Source organism: Eschrichtius robustus, chromosome 12, assembly GCF_028021215.1.
Source record: "Eschrichtius robustus isolate mEscRob2 chromosome 12, mEscRob2.pri, whole genome shotgun sequence".
Lineage (NCBI taxonomy): Eukaryota > Metazoa > Chordata > Mammalia > Artiodactyla > Eschrichtiidae > Eschrichtius > Eschrichtius robustus.
This window is the reverse complement of record NC_090835.1, coordinates 65041831-65068406: the sequence shown is the minus strand read 5'-3', so window position 1 is coordinate 65068406 and position 26576 is coordinate 65041831. Positions and strand designations below refer to the sequence as shown.

Here is a 26576-nt window from a genome sequence, read left to right as displayed (position 1 = left end):
TGGGAAACACTGTAATTGATCAGGAAGGAAATTTCATATTATATTAAACTGTCATTTATCCATCCATCCAACCCTAAAAATAACTACTACCTAGTACATATATTGATTAAGCAATATGCATAGTGCCAGAGATACAATGATGAATGTGACACAGTCCTGTCCCCAAGGAGTTTAAATCCTAGAGAGACAGATGTAGAAATACACAATATTCTTCATTGAAAAACATGCAGAAAAACTTAGCTCCTAATTTAGAAGAAGAATCAATATTACTGGCAAATATGTAACATTTCATACCTAATTCAGTGAATCTACATATTCTGAAAATCTCTATTTAGGAACTACTAAAGAACATGAAAGATATTTTCTGTTTGTGATGTCAATAGCTAGATTTATACAGTATTAAAAATCAAGCGATGAGGACTGAACAGACAGCATAATACATGAAGAAACATACCTCTCCTTTTGTACCATGATGGCCTTGAATTCCCTTTGAAAATTAATAGGGAAAAAATAAATAAATAAATAAATGTGCAAGCTACAGTACTAGCAATGTGGCATGCACCCTTTACCACACATTTAATCAAACTTTAGTTTTCAGTTTGGATCTATGTTCATCGGTGATATTGGCCTGACATTTATTTTATTCCTGTCCTAAAGACGCAGATGTAGAGAATGGACTTGAGGACACAGGGAGGGGAAAGGGTAAGCTGGGATGAAGTGAGAGAGTGGCATGGACATATATACACTACCAAATGTAAAATAGATAGCTAGTGGGAAGCAGCCGCATAGCACAGGGAAATCAGCTCTGTGCTTTGTGACCACCTAGAGGGGTGGGATAGGGAGGGTGGGAGGGGGAAACAAGAGGGAGGAGATATAGAGATATATGTATATGTATAGCTGATTCACTTTGTTATAAAGCAGAAACTAACACACCATTGTAAAGCAATTATACTCCAATAAAGATGTATAAAAAAAAAAAATCGATCAGCAAGTAAAACACTCTCTGTAAGGCCATTCTTTAAATATGGAAGTTTCTGAAGAAATGCAGGGGTTTCTACCAGACAGAATATTACAAATGGAGCCAGAGTAAGAGGAAAGATAAAATAGTAAGCTCTCTGGACTAGAACCAAATGAGAGCTAAAACTGAAAACAGCTGTCATCGGAGAATCCACTAAGATGATTTCATGAGGGAAACATTCGCTTGGACCCCATTCACAACGTGAACGCCAGAAAAATCACACACGTGCAGCCCTTGGTAGGATGACAGCTAACTACGACTTTGTTTACTTTGAGAGATTGGGACAACTATTCAGCTGCTGAGAGGCAATGGCTGTCCTGCTCTCCCCCACCCCGCCCCCCGCCATTCTCCCTGTAGACTCAGTTCCTGGTGGTGGAAAACGCAGCTTCCAATACACCCAGGACAGAAGCTTTCTAGGGAACCCAAATCCTGCCTTGGGGGAGCAGACTTCCTCTTTTCCTTGAGAAGTGAGATTAAAAAAAACAAGTTAGGGGAAACTTGCAGAGAGTGTCATCTGTCAACCAGTGAGCTAGCCAAGTTGTGAACTCAAAATCCAAAGAAAATCTCCTTCTATCAGAGAGTTACTGTGAATAACAATTTGGGGTAAAAGGCCTAGGTTGCGGAGGGTGATGGATGAAGGGGTGAGGGTCCTCCTACGAGTAGAGCTGTTTAAAGATGCTGTGTGATTAACTCAGGGAAACAGAGCAGGTCAGAGGGGAATAGGGACAGAGCTGGTTGTCATCCAGTGGTGTGAGTGGAGTGAAGGGACAGGAAAATGAAGACCTTTTGTATTGCACATAACTGTGCACAGGCAAACTCTGTCCATTTCTCCTTTCAGTGACTCTTGCTCTGAAGTTCACTGCTAAGTTCTCAACTTCTTGACATGTAACACTCACCCTCCATCTTAGACAACCTTGGGGCCATGTGCTTTCAAAGACTCCCCCCCGCCACCAATGGTCTCCCCCATTCCTCCAAGTGAGGGACCCAGAGACCCCTGTCCTTGGAGACATCACCTCACAGTTTTATCCCCCTACCTCCAGAGTCAGTGTAATCACTGAATCTTTCTCCCACCCACACTCCCTAATCAGTTGGATGCTTTTATTTGTCCAATTTGGCTCTGACTGAACCTACATGCCATTGGCAATCTCACTGAAACATGGCTTCATGAGGAGAGTTTAGTCAAGGAAGAAGCAAGGCAATCTTATTATGTATCTATTGCACAACACCGTTCCTTAAGATGGCATTTTAATTCATCTCTAGTGTAGTAAATTATATCTTTGAACAAACTAGAGGGAAACAAGGACATTCCTTCACTATGTATGGCCTCAACTACTCACATTTCAAGAAGAAAATCAAAACTCAACAGTAGGTACAGAGATGCTGCCATGTATGGCTGCCTTGGGCCAATACTACTCCAAGAAAGGGGTGGAACTGTCTACCTTTAGTCATTTATTTGGTCAGAAGAAAAGCATTGAAAATCAAGTTTCACAGCCACTGAGAGTATCATCATGGGAAAATGAAAATATAAATCAAAAGAGTAAAGTTGTGATCACCATCACCACTAGAATTCTCATCCTTGGGCACTTAGAATGCAGGCTACATCTCCCCTTCTCCCCACCTATTATTATTTGCAAGTAATCTTCTCTCAGTATTGTTCGTTATGTGATTCATTATTTCATTTTCCATAAAAAAAAATACCTGTGGCCCTGGAATCCCTGGTCTTCCATTCTCTCCCTTTTGACCCTTTAAAATTGAATAAACGTTATTCATTAGTTTGCACACATATGATGCAATCACATATACAACACAAACTATGTACTGTGCTGTCGTCTAGAAGAAAGGTCCAAGAGCAGTGATGCAAATATGTAAAATGATGTAAGAGAAGAGAAAAAGAAGTAAGAGGAACGTCAACCTAACCTTACAGTTAAAATGGATAAAGACAAGGAACAAACTACTGACTTTGGGGAACATGTAAATAATGTTAGACAGTTGAGGATGTTCTGCTGAGTCCATGTTCACAGCATGAAAATCATTTAAAAATCCAGTGGCTGTGGTCATTTTCTTAATTTCAATGACATTATTTATGTTCAGTGTTGATTATACACATGTGAGGGCAAGAAGATCACTTGAAGGACATTTTTAAATTAAAAATATACTGTAAAATACATTTTGAATGAAGATCTTTAAATTAGGACAAATAGAGAAAAAATTAATAAAGATATAAACACATTTGTCCATTCAATTAATATTTTGGGACATCCTCCTTGTATGAGACATTGGGCCAGACCCTGAAACTGTACTATTTCATCCCTATGTTGAACAGGATAATTAGCAGTTTCTAGCAAAACATACACCTAGATATACAATCAATTAAAAATCTAGTGACTGAAATTGTAAATCACTCCTGCATAGAGGTTTTTTCATTTACTTACTTACATCAATGAATTCCCAGGGGCCCTATTTGCTGTAGGGACACTGTTGCAGTGTCCCCATGTTGCCTTCAAGTTGCTTACTGTGTGGTGCAAAAGCTAAGCAATTAATCTCTTTAATAAGCAGTTAAATTCTAAACTTCAAAGTGGCTAAGATACTAAATCTTAACTGTTCTCAACACAAAAACAAACTAACGTGACATGATAAAGGTGTTATCTAACCGTACAGTAGTAATCATATTGCAATATATAAATTGCACCTTGTACACCTTAAACTTATACAATGGTATATGTTAATTATATCACCTTAAACTTGTACACCTTAAACTCGTACACCTTAAACTTACACCTTGTACACCTTAAACTTACACCTTTTACACCTTAAACTTATACATTATTATATATTAACATTGTGCCCTGTATACCTTAAACTTATACAATGTTATATGTTAATTATATCAATAAAAATATATACAGCTAAATTCTATTGGAATTCTATTTTTAAAAAGAATGATGAAAATACTGTCTGATAAGGATGCAGTGTATAATTATATATCTGGAACGGATACTACTGGGACATACGGTGGGGCATCTGATAAAGATGGTAGGAAAAATGACTGCACCTTGAGTGCAGCCCTCAGGGATGTGTAAGTGGTACCCAACTGGAGAAGACAGGAGGGTGTGGCAGGGAGAGCAGACACAGGACAGAGGTGTGTAATTTCTTCCTGCTAAAGCAGCAGGGCAGGAGTGGATAATAGTGGGTAGACTGGCAAAGAGATAAGACTAAAGAAGAAGATTCAGTCCAACAAGGAGGCACTTTATGGGCCGGAGTTTATCTTGAAATGTGTGTGGAGCACCACTGAAGGACTTCTAAGCAGTTGTGTAACTTAGTTATTGATGCTGGTAAAAGTGTGGGGGGAAGGGGTGGTCTGGACTCAAGGAGACCAGTTAGAAGGATATTACAGTCACCCAGGACCCATGACAAGAAATGGCCAGGACAGTGGGATGGGGGCAAGGGGCCTAGTTCAAGTTTCATTGTCTGAAACAGTGTTCAGACTGTGACCTTAGCAGATTTTGATGCTATTATTACCTAAATTTGAAATTTCCTTTTATGCCACCAGATATTCTAGAGCTTTCAAAGTTCTGCGAATTTTGCAAAGTGTTTTACGTAGCAAGACTCAGCCACTATAGCTGAACTTTTTTTTTTTTTTGGCCACACCGCACAGCATGTGGGGATCTTAGTTCCCGACCAGGGATGAAACCTGTGCTCCCTGCATTGGGAGCACAGATTCTTAACCACTGAACCATCAGGGAAGCCCCTATAGCTGAGCTTTGTAATCTTACAAACATCATTAAAGTACTGTCGGGACACTTGATTTGTAATTGATGGTCGGAAAAGTCTTACATTTCTAGAACTTAAAAGACTGAAAGACCAACAGATATAGTTTATTCCTGCTCCTTGTGTCACTGATTCAGCCAGTGGTGTCCTACTCATGGGTCAGGGTTCAGTTAATGAAAAAACCGTCTGAGGGCCACTCGGACTGAGGTGAAACTGTCCTCATCTCCCAAAGCTGTAGCATGCTTCTCCCCTTTGCCTTTGTTGCTAAGACACCCAAAACCAAATGTCCTTCTAAATCACCCTAGATTTCCTCAGCCTGATCTAATTTTCTGGTATAATTCTCCTTCTGTTTATTAGTTTGAATATGTTTTATATATGGTGTTAACAGTTTCTTATCAAATTTATTTATCATAAGCCATGTCAAATCATTTGTGGAAACCAACACACCGTAAAATATATAAATAAATAGATATTACAAGCATGTGATAAAATCCGTATATTATTTTGTTGAATCGCTTGGTTCCCAAGTTTCCTACAATAGTGATGTAGTGAAGAATGTTAAAGTTAGATTTGATGTGTTTTGAGAACTTTAGTAAAATGAGAAAGCTGGGATTTAACAGATATTGATGGTAAAACAGTAAGGAGCTGGAAAAGCCATGGAAAAATTAAAAAGAATGAAGCCCTGAGTTTTTTGCCAAGCCAAAAAAAAAAAAAAAAAAAAAAGCCAGTAACATACCTGAATGCCCTTTTCGCCTTGATTCCCTTTGTCCCCCTGCAAAAAGGCCATTTAATATGTATCATACTGTCATATATTCTGTATCCTTTCAAATACACATGCTGTTCTTCAGCCAAGAAAAATATATGGTCTCATGCAAATTTGACAAGTGCCTTATAAACAGAAGTTGACTCCAACATGATATTTGAGAAGAGAGTAAAAACACATTATGTCAAGATGATGTTCTATATGAATACTTTCTTGTGCTCTTACATTCAAAAGAAAATTTACTACAATTTCTATTTTATAAGGAAGAAGAAAACTTTTCTATATTGATCACAATCTGAAGTTAAACAGAGGACTTATTTTGACAAATCTTGTTTTATGAAATCAAACTGAAAAGTCTTCTACTATTAAGCTAATAATGGCCACAAATTTATAGGAAAAAATGAAGAAATAAAACAATGTTGAAATAATATTTTAGAAAACATATGCTTCAAAAATTAACTTTTGGGGGGAAATTCATATTCCATAATATTGTTTCCTGGAATTTCTCAGCTAGAAGAGATGTTTGAAACCAACTAGTTCAGTGTCTTTGTTCTTATAATGTACCCACAGATCAGGAAAGGTAAGCATTTGCCCGAGGTTGAACTTGGACGCTCTTTCCAAATTTCCTTTCTACCATGCTATCCAAACACAAAGAGTAGAGTTTTGTGTTTACGGCGAATAAAATACAGATTTTCTTTTAACTGGCAGGTTTCTGAACAAGGAAATTCTCTAAATCCAAACATATTCACAGTAGATTTACTTAATATTCACTGATGGTCTAACACTTAATTGCTACTGTGAGGGTCATTCCTGTGTCAGCAAGTACTGCCTGCCACTCATCAGAGCAAAAGGGATCACACTAGGTACAGTAATCTAGGGGCTAAGCAGATAATACATGAGGGATAGAAAAAATGAAATGGTAGAAAAACTGAAAGAGCAAGGGATACAAAGATGGAGACATAACAGTTTGTATCCTTTGCAGAACAAAAGCAAACACATCCACTTTTAACCTGAACTGTATATACCTGCAGGGGCATGGACTTCTCTGACAGGTGGGCAGTCAGTTCTTGCTCAAAGCCTTCAAGCCAACAATAATATTTGTACAGATACAGCTCAGAGTTCCTTTACTTAACAGGAGAGAGAGAACCCAAAATGATGCTGTTTTATCTCACCAAAACATTTTATATGAATATATATGCTTTGTATGTTAAACTCCTTAAATTAATTTTAAGTGAACTATTATGTAATATAATTGTTTCACAGATAGGAACGCCATGGTCAAGCATTCTGGCTGTAATTTTTATTGTTTCAGACTTTTGCCCCAGTTTTGGTAAGAGTGATATTCATATTTTGGTAAGAGTGCCTCTCATGGAATACTTTCCCTAAAAAGTTCTTGACACATCTGGATTGACCACAGAACAATCTGAATTTACAAGATATTATTTAATTGTACGTTTATATGTTTTGATCTGTCTCTTCGAAGGTCCTCATCTAGGAGACAATACCTATGCGGGGACATGAAAGGTGCCACAGCTCTTAGCATGAGGTCGAACACATTATATGTACACCAAATACATAGGTCAGCTCATCATTGAATGCATAATTGGCCCTTCTATGCTATGTGCACAAAAAGAAAACTTACATGGTAATAGCTGATTAACATTGAATTATATGTCCTAAATATCATACCTTTTTCCCTTGAATTCCAGGTAAACCCAGGTATCCTGGTTCTCCTGGCGGACCCACTGCTCCGGGTTCTCCCTAAGTAACACAGAATTCACATGAAGATCACAGGCTTACTGCTTGTGAAAAACTCCACTGTTTTTATCTCTATATACATCTCAAATTTAAAACTGATAGTTAAAAATTTTGTTAGAGTTATTACTATAGAAATAGTAAAGAATAGTAAAGTTCACTGAAGTCCCAATAAAACTTCTTACATTTTTTTCTATCTTTGCTAGTTAAGAAATTCTGAGATCATATCATATTTTTAAATTTTATAAACATTTGGTATTTTTATTATATTTATAATGTCAACAATAAATAATAAAGCAGTGAAAATAATAAACACACGTATCTCTCTTTGTATTTACTAATACTTTCCCGTCCTCCTTGAAATTGCTTTTTCTCATAATCCTCCTTTAAAAAAACTTATTTTATTGTTACAAAACTGGTAAGTAAAGAGAAGTAATAAAATTATTAAAAATCTCATTACCCACTATTTTTATTTGGTTATAGATTTTTCCCTCTACCTCTCACAAACACATACACAGCTTAGATACTAAAATGTGCTGTGTATGCATAATTTTTTATCGTTTACTTCAAAATATATTAATATTGTGAGTTCTTTATATGCCATTATATGTTTTTTAAAATTTTAAATTACAGAATAGTATTCAACTATATTGATTTACCATATTTAATAAAATTTCTATTGTTAAACATTCACTTTCACAGTTTTTATTTTTATAAACAATATTGGGGTGAACACCCTTGTAGTTAGATATGCAAGTTTATGATTTTTACTTTATGTATGTGGAATATTATTTTCTTAGACATAAATTCTTGAGCTGTTTTCAGAACAAGGAATAGTCCATAAGTTATCTTAACTCAATTTTTCTACTCCCTATCATGTCATAGAGATTATTTCCTTTTTTAAAAAAGTCTTAAATAAGAAAGACTTACAGTGTGAAAGTATATAATGATGATGTATCAACAATATTTAGGTTAAAATTGTAAGAGATAAGACATGCTCCTGTATATGCTTCATGGAGTATTTGTTTTGCTTTATTTGTTTTACCATTAGTCCCAAACTCTGTCACATTAACTAAAAACAACTCTCTTCTGTGGAAACTAAGTTCTGTTCTCTTTGCTCACTGTGAGCTGTTGAATATTACTCTAGATTTTTAAAGGCTAGAAGAGAATTGAAAATCTGATTGAAATAAACATCAACTATTTGGTTTAGAGGAAACTGGTAAAGGCAACTGTGACTCCCAGACTGAAAATAAAGTCCCATCCATCAGCAAACAAAGAAACGGCACCACCAGGGGAGACACACACTTATCCAGCCACATAAGAGGGTGATATTCTCTGGACCAGAGAAGATGTTCATACTAGCATCCAAATTTTACCAATTCTAGAAAAACCAAACTAAAGCATATTTCATGCCTTTATTACCCAAACTATGGTAAAATATCCAAAAAACAGAAATGAAATTGGCCCACATTCACCACTGGCTTTCAGGTACCCTAATTTTATGATAAAAGGTAATTCTTCATTTCATCTATCTTTTCTTAAGGGATACAAATGTTAATCTCATCAAATAATGAGAGGAACTCATACTTCTTTGAAAAAATTTCCAAATGCTTCAAAATAAATTAATTACCTTGAGCCCAGAAGCCCCAGGCAGCCCTTGAAGTCCAGGTTCTCCTTTATTTCCCTGTCAATGCATCAAAACCATTTGAATTTTTTTGAATTTAGTCACCGTATATCTGATACAGACACTTAAGGGAATACATTTTAAACAACTTTTACATTTTCAACTTTCCAATTGTTTGAAATATAGAATCTATATGTTAAGCCTACTTATTAAGAAAAACTCTTTTAAGCAGGGAAGTGAGTCCGCATATTTATAAAGCTTTCTACCAGCCTGTTTGATGTTGGCAGCTCCAAGTAAAAAGAGAGATTCCAATCTTTAGGAACAGGCACTAATTAGCTAGGTCTTTGTGCTGCACAAGCCAGACCCATGTATCTTAATAGCATGCTCTAGGCTGGAAATCTTCATCTTTCTCTGTTTTGCTTTCTCTGTATGACTCATTTTCAGTATGCAACTGAAAAAAGAAAATTAGCCTCAAATGCACTTTTGAGTGGCTTTTGGAAGAAGCATGAATCAGAAAACTTTTAGTTTGCATTCTTTTTCAGGATTCCAGTGCAGTCCTTGCTAACAGACATTTGGAAAGCAAGACCAAGTTGTCAGAGCAAAGAATGTAAGATAGGAAAAGAAGATTGGTTATAAAAGACAACCTGCCTCCTGGATCATCAGGAGAGATTGTCAGTGGTGGTTCTGGCTTTCAAATATACTTGGACACCTGAAATCACAACCCAATCAATGTCTGGCAAAAACCTATAATTAAAGAGGTTGGTGTGACACTTAGAAGTGGGGGGCGATGATCACCCAGAGACAGGTCAGGCTCACTGATCAGTAAAGGGAACCACTTTCATTCTCAGCTCACGTTGAGAACCACGTGAGCATACTATTTGGACTTAATTAGAGCATTTAGCACATAACAGCATGATTATACCATAGAACAATGGTTCCTTAAATTTTCTAATTTTACAAATGACTAAGCTGAAACTCAGAGGTGACAGGACTTGCCAAAAGCTACATGACTTGATTATGTTAATATACCCTGATGTCATTTAGATAATATTTTATAAAACTGGAATATGATAGGGTACAATAGACATAAATGGTTCAATGGCTATTTTAAAAAGAGGTATTACAATCTAAATCGGAAGTTTTCTAAAGATCTACCACAGAATTTCAGCCTCATCCCTGCCTTGCTTAACACAGCTTTTTTGTCTTACTCTTGAACTTATATCAATTGATATTGAAGGCATAGTTCACAAATACATTAGTTGACAAAACCAGAGGGATAAGGTAACATAGAGGCAAGTAAACTATGGCCTGTGGGCTAAGTCAGCCCAATGCCTCCTTTTGTAAATAAACTTGTATGAAACACGGGCACATCCATGCCATGGCTGCTTTTACATTCCAATAGCAGAGTTGAGTGGCTGCAACAGAAATTATATGGCCCTCAAAGACTAAAACATGTCCTATCTGGCCCTTGGCAGAAAAACTTTCTAAGACCTGAGGTAATATACTGCATGAAAACAAGTTGAAATGTTTCACTGAAAAGATTACATTTAAGAGGTATAATTTTAACATCTTGAATCTATTTTTAACAAAATAATCGTAGAAGGACAAGATGAGGGAAATCAAACTTTATAGTAATTTATGTAAAAACAAACTGTGATGTCAGAATCAGCCACTTGACTCCCCAGCCACTTGACTCCCCAGCCACAACAGCAGACCTACCCAAGTGGTGGATGCCACAAATACATTGTTCTAATGTCTTTTATGGAAAATCTAGCAGGTTTAGTTGACCTCCAGCTCAGTGTGAGCCAACAATGCTAAGTGGCTAATTAAAAATGCTGACAAAATATTAGGCTGCATTCTTAAGAATTAGAGCATCCAGAACATCATAGGAGAGTCCATTGTACCCCAGTTATTTAAGGAATATACAACTACTCTATTTTTTCTTACAACATGACCTTGCAACATGATGGAGAACCTCCACTTGGCAAGTGTACACTTACTACTGCTAGGACTCACAGTGTTCCAAGCACCCACAGGGTCCACCTCTGGTGAGAGGGCAGCTACTTTCCCCTAATCACTGGGATCCCCACGACATTTTATCCTATCTCTTTCTCTAGGTACTTTAGAATTAAAAGTAGAGTAGATTAGGCCATCTACTGATTTTGTATGCCAGGATCTATTTCCCTAGTCTAGTTAAAGGTTGAATGCTTCCAAAACAGCAATTCCATCACTTCCTTTTGGAAGGCTATCCTAGAATCTACTTATTAAGTAGTCGAGAATAGTTTCTTGAGTTGAGCCAGAAGGTACCCGGTCTGATCCTCTAATAAAAATCTGATCCTCTAATAAAAAGAAATTCTCTTACACATGACTCTGTACACCTAGAAAACGGTCAAATCATGGCACTCAGAGTTCCAGTTCTACCTTAAGAATAACCTCACCTGACACCTAAATATATTGTCAAGCGTGCCTTACTTTTTAAATGTGAAAGTTAAGATAATGTGCCATCTTATCCACAGTCCTGAGGGAGGATAAAACTCACTACAAGGCATTTACAAATAAAAATTCCACACACATTCCACTAAATAAAAAACCAAGAAAAGGACTTGGAAGTTGGTAAAGTTACCCTCAGTGGTCACTACAGATGCTCTAGATGGTGGGCTGGGTACAGAGCCCCATAGAGCTCTGGGTATTCCTCAGTCCCCTGAGCTGCCAGTAAGGGAAGAGGGCTGAGTCATGCAGGATCGTGGACCTTTTCCAGCTTAAACCAGGCCTGCTTTACGTTAGCGTGTTTTATATGCTTAGTTTTTGCCTAAGACTTCATTCCTACAAGTGCTTGTTCATAGAATTCAAACCACATTCAAAATAAAATCAATGTAGTTAAAACTTTGACTGAAGTACCTAAATGGTCATTTTGCACAAAGCCCTCAATCTTGTTAATTTTCTTTACCTTAGATCCTGGGGCTCCAGGCTGACCTGGTGAGCCGTCGCTTCCCATCAAACCCTACATTTTAAGTGGAAATTGCAAGAGCAATTTAGAGAATAATATTTTTAAAATATTCAATCAGTTTTCAAGTTATACATTACCATAATAATCAATCCACTAAAATATAATGCAAGATATGGGAAACGTCCCTACACACATCCAAATAAAGGATAATAAAGAATCAAACTATGCAAGATAACATGAAGGCTAGCAAAGCCCTTGTAACTTGGTTGCTTAAATCACTTACAAATAGCAAAAATGATTGGAGAGCTAGTAAGAGACAAATGTAAAGAAAAGTTTCTTGTTTCTACACTCTACTTTCTTCCGTTCTCATGATGGCCAAGAATTAGATTTCTTCATAGATGTTATTTTGGTCAATTTTACTTACATTTCCTATTTTCTTGAATAATGATTTTAAAGAATTAAAATCTAATAATTTCTCTGAATGTAAGAATGTCTATTCAAGTTACAAATGGCCATATTTTTAGTAACCATATGATTCAAAATAAGACACTGATAACTACTCTAGCAACAAGGAACTAATTTAATTTAGATTCCATTTAAATACTATTACATATATAAAAAACATTTGCTTTCTCTTAATCACAGCAAAGGAAATGTGATGAGCGAAAAAATATTCAATTAGTATTATCAGAAAACAGAATCTCAGTATAGTCACATTGAAAACAGCATGTCATCACTACTATGGTTTGCTATCAATTCAGGATTTATTACAACTATAAAATGTAAAATATACTAGTCATAGCATAGTGTTTGAAATATTAGAAATATTAAATATAGATATTCTTGAAGTTCAATGAAGTTCTAGTCAATGCCTTCATTTTCTGGAGGCTAACTTAAATACTGGTAAATAATCAAGTTTCATTTAATATTTCAATGAAAAAATAATTTGGTCTTGATGACGGAGGTAGAGGAAGAATATTCCATTCAAATCTTTCACCAAGATTTTATCAAATCTTTGCACTGGGTAAAATATCTGCTTTTTTAACTTACATAATTAAATGAAAAGTCATAAACTGTCCATTTTTTTTACTTAAAAAAAGCTATTACAGGCAATTTGATTCATAGATTAAAATACACATCGCTTCTAACAATTTACTTTTAGAAATATTTTATGGAGTCCTATACACCATAGGATTATCATAATTTCTAATGTCATACTCATATGTCCCTTTACTCCCAGAACTTCCAAAATTACTTGTTCACTAATTTAGGATCTTCCTATACTACCTGTTCTGAATATGTTCTCCCTCATTAGCGTAATAAATTTGTAAACTTTCTAAAAAATAACAAAGAATATTTATTGAGTTTTAGATCTTCTCATGGTACTCAGTATTTGTTTTTAGCTAGGATATTTGTTTTCTGATTTATCTACAGTAAGGATTCTTAATCCTTACTTGAGTAGCCAACTTTTTGAGAATCTGAAGAAATCTAGACTCCTCTGGAAAAATGGACATAATCTTTTTCATACAAATGCATGGAATTTGTGGATTCCAAAAATCTCATTGCTGAATCCTCCCACCAGTTTTGTGAAATTCAGAATAAGAACTCCTGGTACATAATGACAATATTTCAAACACCCCAGTAATAATAATGACATTAACATACAGGTATCCCCGGAGCTCCTTTTTTTCCTAGTGGTCCTGGAGGCCCAATTTCTCCCTAAAAATCAAATACAGATCAAGTTTAAAATTGCAGAGTATCAATTCATCTTTAGAAATTTCCTACCAAAGCATTATGAAATGAAAACTCAATATCAATCAGCCCAATGTGTCTGCCTTTCCTTCCTCTACTGTAAGACGAAGCAATGCAAGGTAAAACATCAGGAATCTAACACCTTAAAGACGTAGGCCTAGGGTCTGTGGAATTACTAAGGAAAATATTTTCATTAGGAAATCAGGAGCAGCATTGTTATTCTTTCAAAGGAAGACCTAGCAGTTCACACACAGTTGGTGAGGTGAGACAACAGAGGGAAAAAAATCAAGTGAAAAAATTTCTTATTTACCATCATTTAAGAGCTATGATAGTAAGTACAGATTAAGAAAAATTAGGACACAGTTTAATAGCATTTAGACTTCAAATTTTGGGATTGTGGCTAACCTGATGCTCCAAGGAATTTTCTGGTTCCAGAACAAAAACCCTGGAAAGAACATCCTCTTTGAGAAGCAGGGGAAGTCTTCAAAGATCCCTCACTTTAATAAAATATATGATCGGTTATGATTGTGATTATGAGGATTTGGAAGTGTGCAGAAACCTCGCTAGAAGTTGAGCTGCAGGAAACAAGAGGGCTGGAGGTGTCTGAGGGGACATGCTCAGCTTTTAGGAAACTGAACACTGGGCCAGCCATGGGGAGAGGGCAGGAATCTTTAGTACCTACAATGGCTCAGGACACTCAAAGGGCACTGAAATGGTACCCGTGGCTACCAGCAGGAGGCTCTCCATGCCCCAGTTAGGCTGACAGGACGCCCACTAACTAGGATGAAGCAATGAGCTCAGCATCAACAATTAAGATAGGAGAGGCAGAAAACCACAAGACTGAGAATCAAGAGGAATAACAATGAACCGCAGCTGTCAGAATGGCTAGAAAGAGAATTTAGAACTATATGTGAAATCTTTACAAATGAAAAAATGGAATCATGAATGATTACTAGGACTGAAGATAGAACAAGAGACTAGACTATCAAGAATAAAAAGATGTTATAGCACAGGGGTGTATGTATATATATATATATACATATATATATATATATATATAACTGAATCACTTTGCTGTCCCTTGAAACTAACACAATGGTGTAAATCAACTATACTTCCATTAAAAAAGAATAAAAAGATGTTATCAAAATTTGAAATTCTAGAAATGAAATATATGATCATTTAGATTTTTTTAAAAATCAGTTGATGGTTTAAACAGCAGATTAGACATAGTAAAGGGAGAATAAATAGACTGGAAAATATATCCAAACAATTTAACCAGAATTTAAGAATCAAGGATATGGAAGTAAGCAATTTAGAGATGTAGAGGACAAAATTAGAAGGAATAAAATATATCTAACTAGAATTCCAGAAAGAGGGAAGAGCAGAGGATGAAGAGAAGTAGCATGGAGATTAACAGCTCATGTCTTCCAGAGATAATGGAAATAATTCTACAGAGCCATGAAGCAAACTAAATTCCCACCCGGATGAATAAAGAGAAATCCATATCTAGATACATCGCAGTGAGTTTTAAGAACACTAAAAACAAATAAAATACCTTAAAAGAATCCCCAAAGAAGGGACAGATCACTTACAAAAGAATGATGATTAGAACAGGAGCAGATTTTTCATAGTTAACCATGGAAGCCAGGAGATGACAGTAGAAAAATTTCAGTGTATTAAGAGGAAATAATCATCAATCTTGAACTGTATACTCTACAAAATCCTCTCTCAAAAACAAGAGTAAAATAAACATATTGGTAGTTGAATAAAAACTGAAAGTTTATAACCAAAGTATTTGTACTAAAAGAATTTCTAAAAATACAGTTCAGGAAGTAGTACAATTATCCCAAAAGTATGGTTTAAGAGCACAAGATAGAAAGTAACTAAGTAAAATAGAAAGCATGTATGTAAATCCAAATTTATACTATCTGTATAAAACAACAACAAAAACTAATTGTAAGGTCAAAATAATAGCTTCTGAAATTATATCATGTTTGAACCATTAACTGTTGCCATGAATGTGGTAAAATGTATTCTATGTGAAGAGACATCACCACTTTGCCCTTTTCATAATCAGATTCCAGGCCCAAATCTTTCAACTTTCATTAGTACTTACTTTTTGTCCCATTAATCCTTGGTTTCCAGGAAATCCTGGGATTCCCTAAAAAGAAATAAAGTAGATTTTTAATTTAAAAAATTTAGACTGTATCATTAAAGAAGAATAGGCCATAATTGGAGTTTTAACTTGTAAATAATGCAAATCATCAAACATATCTCTTGACTACATGAAACCACTACTTATATTAACCAAATTTTGGAAAAGAAAAATTTTATGAGATTTAATATTGTATGAACATCTACTGATATTTAAAGTTTTAAATACAGGCTTTAAAAAAAGAAGCTATGAAGATATTAATCTTGGCTCTTCTTTCAGACCAACATAAGTGATAAAATAAGAAGGATATTTCTTTTGAACACTTTCTTATGTTACTTATAATGATTAATGCAAAAAGACTGTCAAATCATAGGAGTTCAGATTCAGTACAACAGTTCCAAAGGCCCTCATAGTCTCACAACCATAACTGAAAACTAATGAAACTAAATAATTTCCTCCAAATTGAGCCTTGAAACACCCAGGAACCTAACTCCTTGTATAAGATATGGCAATCTTTCTCCTAATGATTCCCTTGCTGATAAAATCGTGAAGCATACGCAGACCAGTTTGTAGAGAGACAGAAAGAAAGAAATAGAGAACTCTTTCACAGGGCTGAGCCCAAATGTATGAGTTCTCTAGCAAGATTCAGAGAAAATTAATGCTAATTGTCTGAATTTGAGAATAACGTGAGCATATTTAATAATGGGAAAGCAGTTCTATTGTCATTCACTGCATTTTCCAAAATGATCATTTATCACCCCAAACAAACAGTGATGGTACTAATTAATTTTTATTTCTTATTCATTTTTCTTAGCTCCTTTCTTGATGATACTTCAATTGAAATAATGAATAACATTTGTTTATATATATATATATATGTATTGACTTTGGCAGAAAAGGGAATTCAAAGGACAGAGAAATTGGGCACCACCAGTATTTCTTTGAAAGCCCTCTGCATCTTCAGGGCTTTCAAAGAACAGCAGCGGTCCTCAGTAAATCAGGGCAACTAGATCAAGTATCTTCAACAACAGGGAAAGTCTGCCATTGTTTTGATGTTCAAATCTTGACTATTAATACAATACTGGTCCATGTGGTAGCCACAATTACAGTGCAAGATATGGCACACAGTTCTAGTTTTAAGATCCAAACTTAAATGATAAATTGGAATTCAGTTTGATTCTATTTGGCTCAATTAGTTCACCATGGCACTACATCCTTTGCAGAGAAAAGTTGTATGAGAGCAACGCCCATCAACAAGGGACTAACATACTGGTCGCTTTATAAACATACTAACTAGAGAATAACATAAAACGATATAAAAATTTAAAGTAACCTTATAAAACATGAGCACAGTATACCCTATCAGCACTCTAAACATAAAGCAAGAGTAAATAATTGAATTACGAGTATAAAGAAAACAGAGTGAAACGAATTGTATCCTTTCTAAGGCAGAAAATGCATACTCTCAACACAATCAAAGTCAATATTGTTCAAAATAAAGGCTTCCATTTCAATAGACCATGATTTGGCATGAAACCACCCAGAACCAACTCCCATTCAAATACACACTCATACAAAATCACCATAATGATTAAGTTCTGAATTTAAATAAAATTCAAATAAAATCTGTCTGTAGAATCTTATCAGATGCAAGGTGGCCATACATGGTTCTGCAGCTGTGTCAATGCCATGTTGCTTGGCCCCAAGGATCTCTAAAGTGATCCTGCAATTGCCCCGATACCGTCAGACCTGAGAAGCTGAATTTCGTGCTGCACAGAACTCTTTGTTACTTAAGGTTTCAACCCTATTCAAGTTTCTATGCTCTTACACAATCTATATTAGTAGGAATTAGTTACTCCTGTTTTTGCAGCCAATCCCACTGTCAGCAAGGCTATATTCTCACTCTGGGGAAAAATAAAAGTATGCCCAAACAGTGCCCTGGCCTCACCTCCCAGCAGATCTTGAGAGCCACCCCCTCCCCCCAACACAGGTCACTCCCTGAATTTGATTTAACACCTTTTATCTGAATAATTCTAATTCTGAGCATGGTCTGCATTAGGACATAGCCACAAATCTTACATTATTTCAACATATCCGATATTGAGAGTATTTGGGGGGATCTCAGATTAGGAAGAAAAGATTCTTTTTCCTACTGCCTGTATTCATAAGTTAGTAAAACATGAATACATGTCATAGATATGAAAAAAAAGTCATAATATCCTCTAGGTCCAACTATACCAAGAACTACTAAATACTTACTTTATAAATACCAAGCAAAAAATACATAAAACTATATAATATTAAAAAACGAAATGTAAAACTGATTTATAAAAGCAATTCTTGGCAAAACTAATATAATGCCATGAGCATGCATGGAATAAAAAACTGTTGAGAGAGAGGTTCACCAGAAGAACTGAAATCACTCAGAGCTATATTAGTTAATAAAATTCTCCTAGACAATATTTTCCTGGGCTCCCAATACAGTCATTGAAATTGACTAAACTTTGCCAATTTTACATTAGTAGAAATATTATTCAAAACCATTTGAAAGTTACCAGTTTGTTGATCCAAAAGTATTTAGCAACAATTACTTCATAGGGTAAATGTTTTTCCAAGCAAACTATTTTATATTTCATTTTCAGCCTGTGTGGTTTTGGGTTCAGGCAACTGTGAACATGTGTAAGTAAAGACAGAAGCAAGAATTTCATTTGGTGAGAATAAAGGGACATATTTCCTCCACTTCTGTGATTTCAGTTTGGGTTTGAGGAAGAGCAGAAAGTCAAATGGAAAATCTGTGTAATGTTGTGGTCAAAGAATGCTGACATGAAAAAATGTTCTAGAAGCTTCTCTGTAACCATTAAACCATTGTTGTATAACAAAAAAGTCATTAAAAATAGAAATGCATAATTTAGAATAAAGGGTTTGGCCCCTATTTCCTAGAGACCACTTTATAATGAAGGAAATGTGTCTATGATGCATTACTTAGAAAAGACAGGATATCACTTTATACTTTTCCACATGCAATGGAATACTTTACTCGTGAAATTAGAGCATCTTGGATCAAATCTGCTGTTAAGTAATGCAATAATTTCAATGTGCTTAAAACAAATCTAATCAACTAATGGTATTTTTAAACAAAAAAATTTCAACCTTTCTACACAGTTGTAGAGATATTTAATATCATACAGTTGTCAAAATATTAGAAGCATATTATGTTTTCTTCTATTATATCAAGAAGTGATTTGTTCATTATTAAAGATGCAATGAATACAAAACACATATGTTGAAAGTATCATTCTTATTAGCTACAAAGATTACAATCATTATTAATAAAGAGCATAGTAGAGGCAGTTAAAAGTTTAGAGGCTGGAGTCAGCTAGCCAATTATCTCATGCTGATTGACTCCAGGCCAGTTATTTAAATTGGAATCTCAGTGTCCCCATCTTATACATGGGGAAAAAATAATAGAACTTAGCTCTAGGGTTGTTACATTATATGAATTAGCTCTTGCAAGCACTTAGCTCAGTGCCGGGACTAAAATGAACAAATTTTCATGACTTTTCACAGCTCCTTCCTGACCTTTGAAAGTCACAAAATAGATGAAGTCAATTCTTTTTCATGTCTCAAAATTTGTCCTCCTCCATTTTGAGGATATCTTTTTTTTTTTTTTTTAACATGTTTTTCCACCTTGCCTTTGTCTACCTCATTCCCCAAAGTTTACATTGTATTCAAGATGACTTTGGCAATCTTAGGCTTCCCACTGGGAGGCACCAACAGGTTTTCATTGCCCCTCATTCATTATCCTTGCCTTTTCATGTTTGGCTGACTTTGATTATAGAAAAATACTACTATGGGGTTCCAGGAGCAAGATGGAAAATTAGAAAGATCCTGAGCTCACCTCCTCTCGTGGACACACCAAAACCACAACTACATACGGAAGAACCATCTCTGAGAACAACCTGAAGATTAGCTTGACAGACCTTCTACAACTAAGAACAAAAAGAAAAGGCCACACATCGAGGGGCAGAGAAGCAGTCTAGTTAGAACCCACATCCCCATTGTGAAGACCCACAAGCAGGAGGGGTATCACAGCTGGAGAGGTGCCCCCGGGGAGTGAGGTGTGTGAGCCCCATGTCAGGTTTCCCAGCCTGAGGCCCTGTGCTGGGAAGATGAACCCCATAATGTCTGGCTTTGAAAACCAGTGGGGTTACACTCACTCCAAATCCTAGCACAGACACAGAAGCTTTAAAATTATCTGGGTCATAGGAGAAGGAGGTTCACTGACTAATTTTATGGCAGGTGATGGAAGGACAGGGATCTGGTCGAACTTGCTCTGGGGACAGAAGCACTGAGAGGCATCATTCTTTTTTACTCTCCTTCTACCTAGCTGTCCTGGGGGTGGTGGGCACTACTTTTGTCATTCTCCATCAACCTAGCTAACACCATGCATCCCAGCCCAGCATTCCCCAGAGGACCTGCCCAGGCTAGCTCCTTTAAAGCAGCTCCCACCCCATCATACCCAGCAGACTGCCCCAGCTCCCCTCCGAAGCAGCTCCTGCTCCAGGGGGCCAGCCCTGCACGCCAGGGTGCCTGCAGCGATCACAGCCCAATCACAACAAGAGGGCATATGTGACCCACACAGGGGATACTCTAGGAGCACCTGGCTCTGGTGAACAGAGGGGACTGCACCACTGGGCCCCATGGGACATCTTGTACATAAGACCACTCTTTCAAGACCAGAAGATGTAGCTGTTATACCTAATACATAGAAACAGACATAGAGATTTAGGTAAAATGAAGAGATGAAGGAATACCTTCCACATGAAAGAAGAAGACATAACCTCAGAAAAAGAACTAAATGAAATGGAGATAAGCAATTTACCAGATAAAGTGTTCAAAGTAATAGTCTTAAAGCTGCTCATTGAACTCTGGAGAAGAATGGTTGAACTCAGTGACAACTTCAATAAAGAGACAGAAAATATAAAAAAGAACCAATCAGAACAGAAGAATACAATAACTGAAGTGAAAAATATACTAGAGGGAATCAACAGCAGATTAGAGGATGCAGAAGAATCAGTGATCTGGAAGACAAGGTAGTGGAAATCACCCAATAGGAACAGGAAAAAAGAAACACACACACACACACACACACACACGAGGATAGTTTAAGGGATCTCTGGGACACCATCAAGCGTACTAGCATTTGCATTATAAGGGTTCCAGAAGGAGAAGAGAGAGAGAAATGGATAGAGAATATATTCAAAAAAATAATGGCTGAAAATTTCCCTAATCTGGCAAAGGAAAGAGACACCAAGTCCAGGAAACACAGAGAGTCACAAACAAGATGAATCCAATGACACATTATAATTAAGATATCAAAAATTAAAGAGAGCATCTTAAAAGCAGCAAGAGAAAAGCAAATAGTTACACACAAGGGGATCTCCATAATACTATCAGCTTTTACAACAGAAACTTTACAGGTCAGAAAGGTCTGGCACAATATATTCAAAGTACTGAAAGGAAAAAAACTTACTACCAAGAATACTCTACCCTGCCAGGTTATCATTCAGAAATGAAGGCGAGATAAAGAGTTTCCAGACAAGTGAAATCTAACGGAGTTCATCACCACTAAATCAACCTTACAAGAAATGCTAAAGGGCCTTCTTTAAATAGAAAAAAAAAGGTCATCACTAGAAACAAGAAAATTATGAAAGAAAAAATTTCTCACTGTTAAAGGCAAACATAGTAAAGGTAGTAGATCAACTGACTATAAAGCTAGTATGAATTTTAAAGACAAAAGCAGTGAAATCATAATATCTAAAATAGTTAAGTGATACACAAAATAAAAAGATGTAAAATATGACATCAAAAACATAAAACATGGTTGGGGGAGTAAAAATGTAGTGCTTTTTGAATGTGCCCCAACTTAAGCAACCATCAACTTAAAATAGACTGCTATATACATAGGTTTTTATATATGAACTTCATGGTAAATACAAACCAAAAACCTGTAAGAGGTACACAGAAAATAAAGAGAAATGCAAACATAACACTAAAGAAAGCCATCAAATCAAAAGGGAAGAGACAAGAGAGAAAGAAACACAGAAGAACTATAAAAACAACCAGAAAACAATTAACCAAATGGCAATAAGTATACCTATCAATAATTACTTTAAATGTAAATGAACAAATGTTCCTATGTCTACAAAGTGGTTATAGAGGGAACATATCTTAACATAAGAAAGGCCATATATGACAAACCCACAGCTAACATCATACTCAAAGTGAAAAGCTGAAAGCTTTTCCTGTAAGATCGGGAATAAGACAAGGATGCCCAGTCTCTCCACTTTTTTTCAGTATAGTACTGGAAGTCCAATTAGATAAGAAAAAGAGAAAAAAGTATACAAATTGGAAGAGAAGTAAAACTGTCACTATTTGCAGATGACATACTATATATGGAAAACCTTAAATCTCCACTGAAAAACAATTAGAACTCATCAATGAATTCAGTAAAGTTGCAGGATACAAAATTACTATATGGTTACCTTGAGGAACACTGGATTGAACTGCACAGGTACACTTATATGAAGATTTTTTTCAATAGTAAGTACTACATGATCTGCAGTTGGCCAAATCCAAGGATGTGGAACTCGGATACGGATACGAAGGAACTGAGTATATAGAGGGCCAACTAAAAGTTATATGCAGATTTTTTTTTTTAAATATTAGCACCTTTAATTATTATTTATTTATTTATTTATTTTGGCTGTGTTGGGTCTTTGTTTCTGTGCGAGGGCTTCCTCTAGCTGCGGCAAGCGGGGGCCACTCTTCATCGTGGTGCACAGGCCTCTCACTATCGTGGCCTCTCTTGTTGCGGAGCACAGGCTCCAGACGCGCAGGCTCAGTAGTTGTGGCTCACGGGCCTAGTTGCTCCACGGCATGTGGGATCTTCCCAGACCAGGGCTCGAACCCGTGTCACCTGCATTAGCAGGTAGATTCTCAACGACTGTGCCACCAGGGAAGCCCTATATGCAGATTTTTGACTGCGTGGAGTGTTGGTGCTCCTAATTCCCTCATTATTTAAGGGTCAACTGTACAGAAATCTGTTGAATTTCTTTATACTAATAAAGAACTAGCAGAAACAGAAATTAAGAAAGCAATCCCATTTAAATTGCATCAAAAAGAATAAAATACCTAGGAATAATTTTAACCAAGGAAGTGAAAGACCTGTACTCTGAAAACTGTAAGGCATTAGGGAAAGAAATTGAAGATGATACAAATAAGTGGAAAGATATACCATGCTCACGGTTGGAAGAATTAATATTGTTAAAATGTCCATACTATCCAAAGAAATCTACAGATTCAATGCAATCTCTAAGAAAATATCAAAAGGCCTTTCTCATAGAACTTGAACAAATAAACCTAAAATGTACATAGAACCACAAAAGACCCCGAATAGCTGAAGCAATCTTAAGACAGAAGAACAAAGCTGGAGGTATCATGCTCCCTGATTTCAAACTGTACTGGAAAGCTATGGTAATCATAACAGTGTGGTACTGGCACAAAAGAGCCCAGAAAGAAACCCACACTTACATGGTCAATTAATTTACAACTAAGGAGTAAAGAATATAGTGGGGAAAATAAAGCCTCTACAATAATTGATATTGGGAACTGTACAGCTACATGAAAAATAATCAAAGTGGACCACTTTTTTACACCATGAATTTGAAACGGATTAAAGACTTAAATGTAAGACCTGAAACCATAAAACTCCTAGAAGAAAACAAAAGCAGTAAGCTCTTTGACACTGGTCCTGGCAATTTTTTGGACCTGTCTCCTCAAGTAAGTTCAACAAAAGCAAAAATAAACAAATGAGACTATATCAAACTGAAAAGCTTTTGCACAGAAGGAAACCATCAACAAAATGAAAATGTCACCTACTGAATGGGAGAAGATATTTGCAAATTATATATGTGATAAGGGGTTAATATCCAAAATATACAAAGGACTCATACAACTCAACATCAAAAAAGTAAATAATGCAATTAAAAAATTGGAAGAGGACCTGAATAGACATTTTTCCAAGAAAGACCAACAGACACATAAAAAGATGCTCAACATCACTAAACATCAGGGAAATGCAAACCAAAATCATAATGAGATATCACTTCACACCTGTCAGAATGGCTATTACAAAAAAGACAAAAAATTACAACTGTTGGTAAGGATGTGGAAAAAAGGGAACCCTTGTGCACTGTTGGTGGGAACATAAATTGGTGCACCCACCATGGAGAAGAGTATGGAGGTTCCTCAAAAAATTAAAAATAGATTACCATATGATCCAGCACTTCCATTTCTGAGTATTTATCCAAAGAAAACAAAAACACTAATTTGGAAAGATATATGCATCCCTATGTTCACAGCAGCATTATTTACAACAGCCAAGATGTGGAAGCAACCTAAGTGCCCATAAATAGATGAATGGATAAAGAAGTTGTGGTATGTGTACACAATGGAATATTACTCAGCTACAAGCAAAGAATGGAATCTTGCCATTTGCAACAACATGGATGGACCTGGAGAGTATTATGCTAAAGTGAAATAAGTCAGACAGAGAAAGAAAAATATCGTATGATTTCACTTATACAAGGAATCTTAAAACAAAACAAATGAACAAACTAAACAAAACATAAAAAGTCTCATAGATACAAAGAACAAAGTGGTGGTCAGCAGAGGGGAGAGGTGGGGTGCTGAGCAAAATAGGTGAAGGGGATTAAGGGTCTCAAACTTTGAGTTATAAAATAAATAAACCACAGGGATGTGGGGATGTATTGTACAGCACAGGGGATATAGTCAATAATGTTGTAATAACTTGGCATGGTGACGAATGGTTATTAGACTTATTGTGGTTATCAACTCATAATGTACAGAAATGTCTAATAGTAATATAGTATAGTGATATTGTACACCTGAAACTAATGTAATATTCCATGTCAACTATACTTCATTTTTTAAAAGGGAAAAAATACTATAATAACTTTTGCTTTTTAAACATCATAAGTATATTTCATTACTATTTTTTCAGAAAGAAATATGGCTAAAAGCTTCAAACATGCAAGTCCACAATGTTTTCCAATTTTTTTAAATTCCACACTAACTGACAGATCATCATGAATGATGTACAAAAGACTATTTTGTGGTAAGACAACTCTAAAGAGAAGTAATTCAAAATCATAGCTGCCAGACCAAAAAGAAACCAATATACAAGTACTTGCAATAAACCCTTAATAAGGAAATTACCAGTTTTACTACTCCCTTTAATACTTTAATACAGTTTTACTACCCCCTTTCATCTTTAAGGGGAAAAAAGTAACCTAAGTAATAATGGGTGAATTTATTCTCCCCAGCCTACAGACCAGGACTCACATGGGACTGGGCCCAAATTACCCAAAGATAAATAATTTTAATAGAAAATGCCTTGGTAAATATTTTTGATCTACTTGTGTTTACAGACAACAGCAATACCACCAGTTTGACATAGTAAGTTACAGAATGAGACCAGGGCTATCATAGGAAGGAAGACCACATGGGAGCCCATGTAAAGTTGCTTCATGTTATTTGCATTTCTCTTTTGCACTTAAAGACATCTCTACATTTTTTTTTCTTTTTAAATTTTTATTGGAATGTACTTGATTTACAATGTTGTGTTAATTTCAGGTGTACAGCAAAGTGAAGATACACATATGTGTGTGTGTGTGTATATATATGTGTGTATATATATATATATATATATATATATATATATATATAATTTTTCAGATTCTTTTCCCATACAGGTTATTACAGAATATTGAGTAGAGTTCCCTGTGCTATACAGTAGGTCCCTCCTTGTTAGTTATTTATTTTATATACAGTAGTGTGTATATGTTAATCCCAATCTCCTATTTTTTTTTAAAGCCAAGAAGATATTCTAACCAATTTTGCTGTTGTAAAAATATCATTTTTCAAGACAAGAAAAATGTTTAGCAAATTAAAATAACATACCTGAAAACCCAAAGGATGTGGGGAAGAGGAATGAGAGTGCCAGGGACAGAATCAGCACTGCCACATAGTGGTAAAGTCACATAACTGCCCTGAACCCCCAAATCTGGGAAAGTAACTTACCCCTCTACATCGGTCAACCGAGATCAAGCATGTAAAGTACTTTAGTGAGTTAAAGGAACATATGCATGTAGATGTATGTAAAACTGAAAAACAATTCCACTTGAAAAAAAACTCCAAAATCATACCAGAGTTGTTCTAAAGTGAGCTTTGACCCTCTGAAAATCTGAAAAGTGCAGACTATACTTTTGGGTCCATGGAATGTTACTGTATAACTCAAAACAAATCATGGTGAATTTCTCCTTAAGGAGAAAACTGAAAATGGATGTTTCAAAGACCTTTCTAGCTGACTCAATGACTAAGTAGAAGTTGTACACCATTTTTCAGAGAAATCTGCAAATTGTTTTAAGTTTTTTGCAATTTCACATATGATAGACTTCACCAAATAAAAATATTTTAAAACACCAAATCAAAGGTGAAGCTAGTTTGATGAAGAAAACAAACAGATGAATTTTTAACCTTAGTTAATTTATATGGTAAAAAGTAAATAACTACTTGTTTGAAAATTGTATCTAATTTGCTATCTTCTATAACCTCATATTTTTGAATTATGTCTATCTATACTGTTACATCTAAATCACTGTATTTTTCATTGTGTAACTCAGCCCATCATGAATCTTTTTATGTTTA

At 35.7% G+C, this 26576-nt stretch overlaps 1 protein-coding gene across 3 annotated transcripts in view; it reads right to left on the bottom strand.

Annotated features, from left to right (window-relative positions):
* The window catches only part of COL21A1 (collagen type XXI alpha 1 chain), a 176049-nt gene that overhangs the window by 4444 nt on the left and 145029 nt on the right, over nt 1–26576 (bottom strand). For all 3 annotated transcript variants that reach the window (XM_068558595.1, XM_068558593.1, XM_068558594.1), the window contains 8 exons: nt 15747–15791; nt 13541–13594; nt 11876–11929; nt 8935–8988; nt 7239–7310; nt 5523–5558; nt 2717–2761; nt 455–487 (listed from right to left, as the gene is read on the bottom strand). In XM_068558595.1, the coding sequence (XP_068414696.1) occupies nt 455–487; nt 2717–2761; nt 5523–5558; nt 7239–7310; nt 8935–8988; nt 11876–11929; nt 13541–13594; nt 15747–15791 (393 nt within the window). The remainder of the gene's footprint in view (nt 1–454; nt 488–2716; nt 2762–5522; nt 5559–7238; nt 7311–8934; nt 8989–11875; nt 11930–13540; nt 13595–15746; nt 15792–26576) is intronic.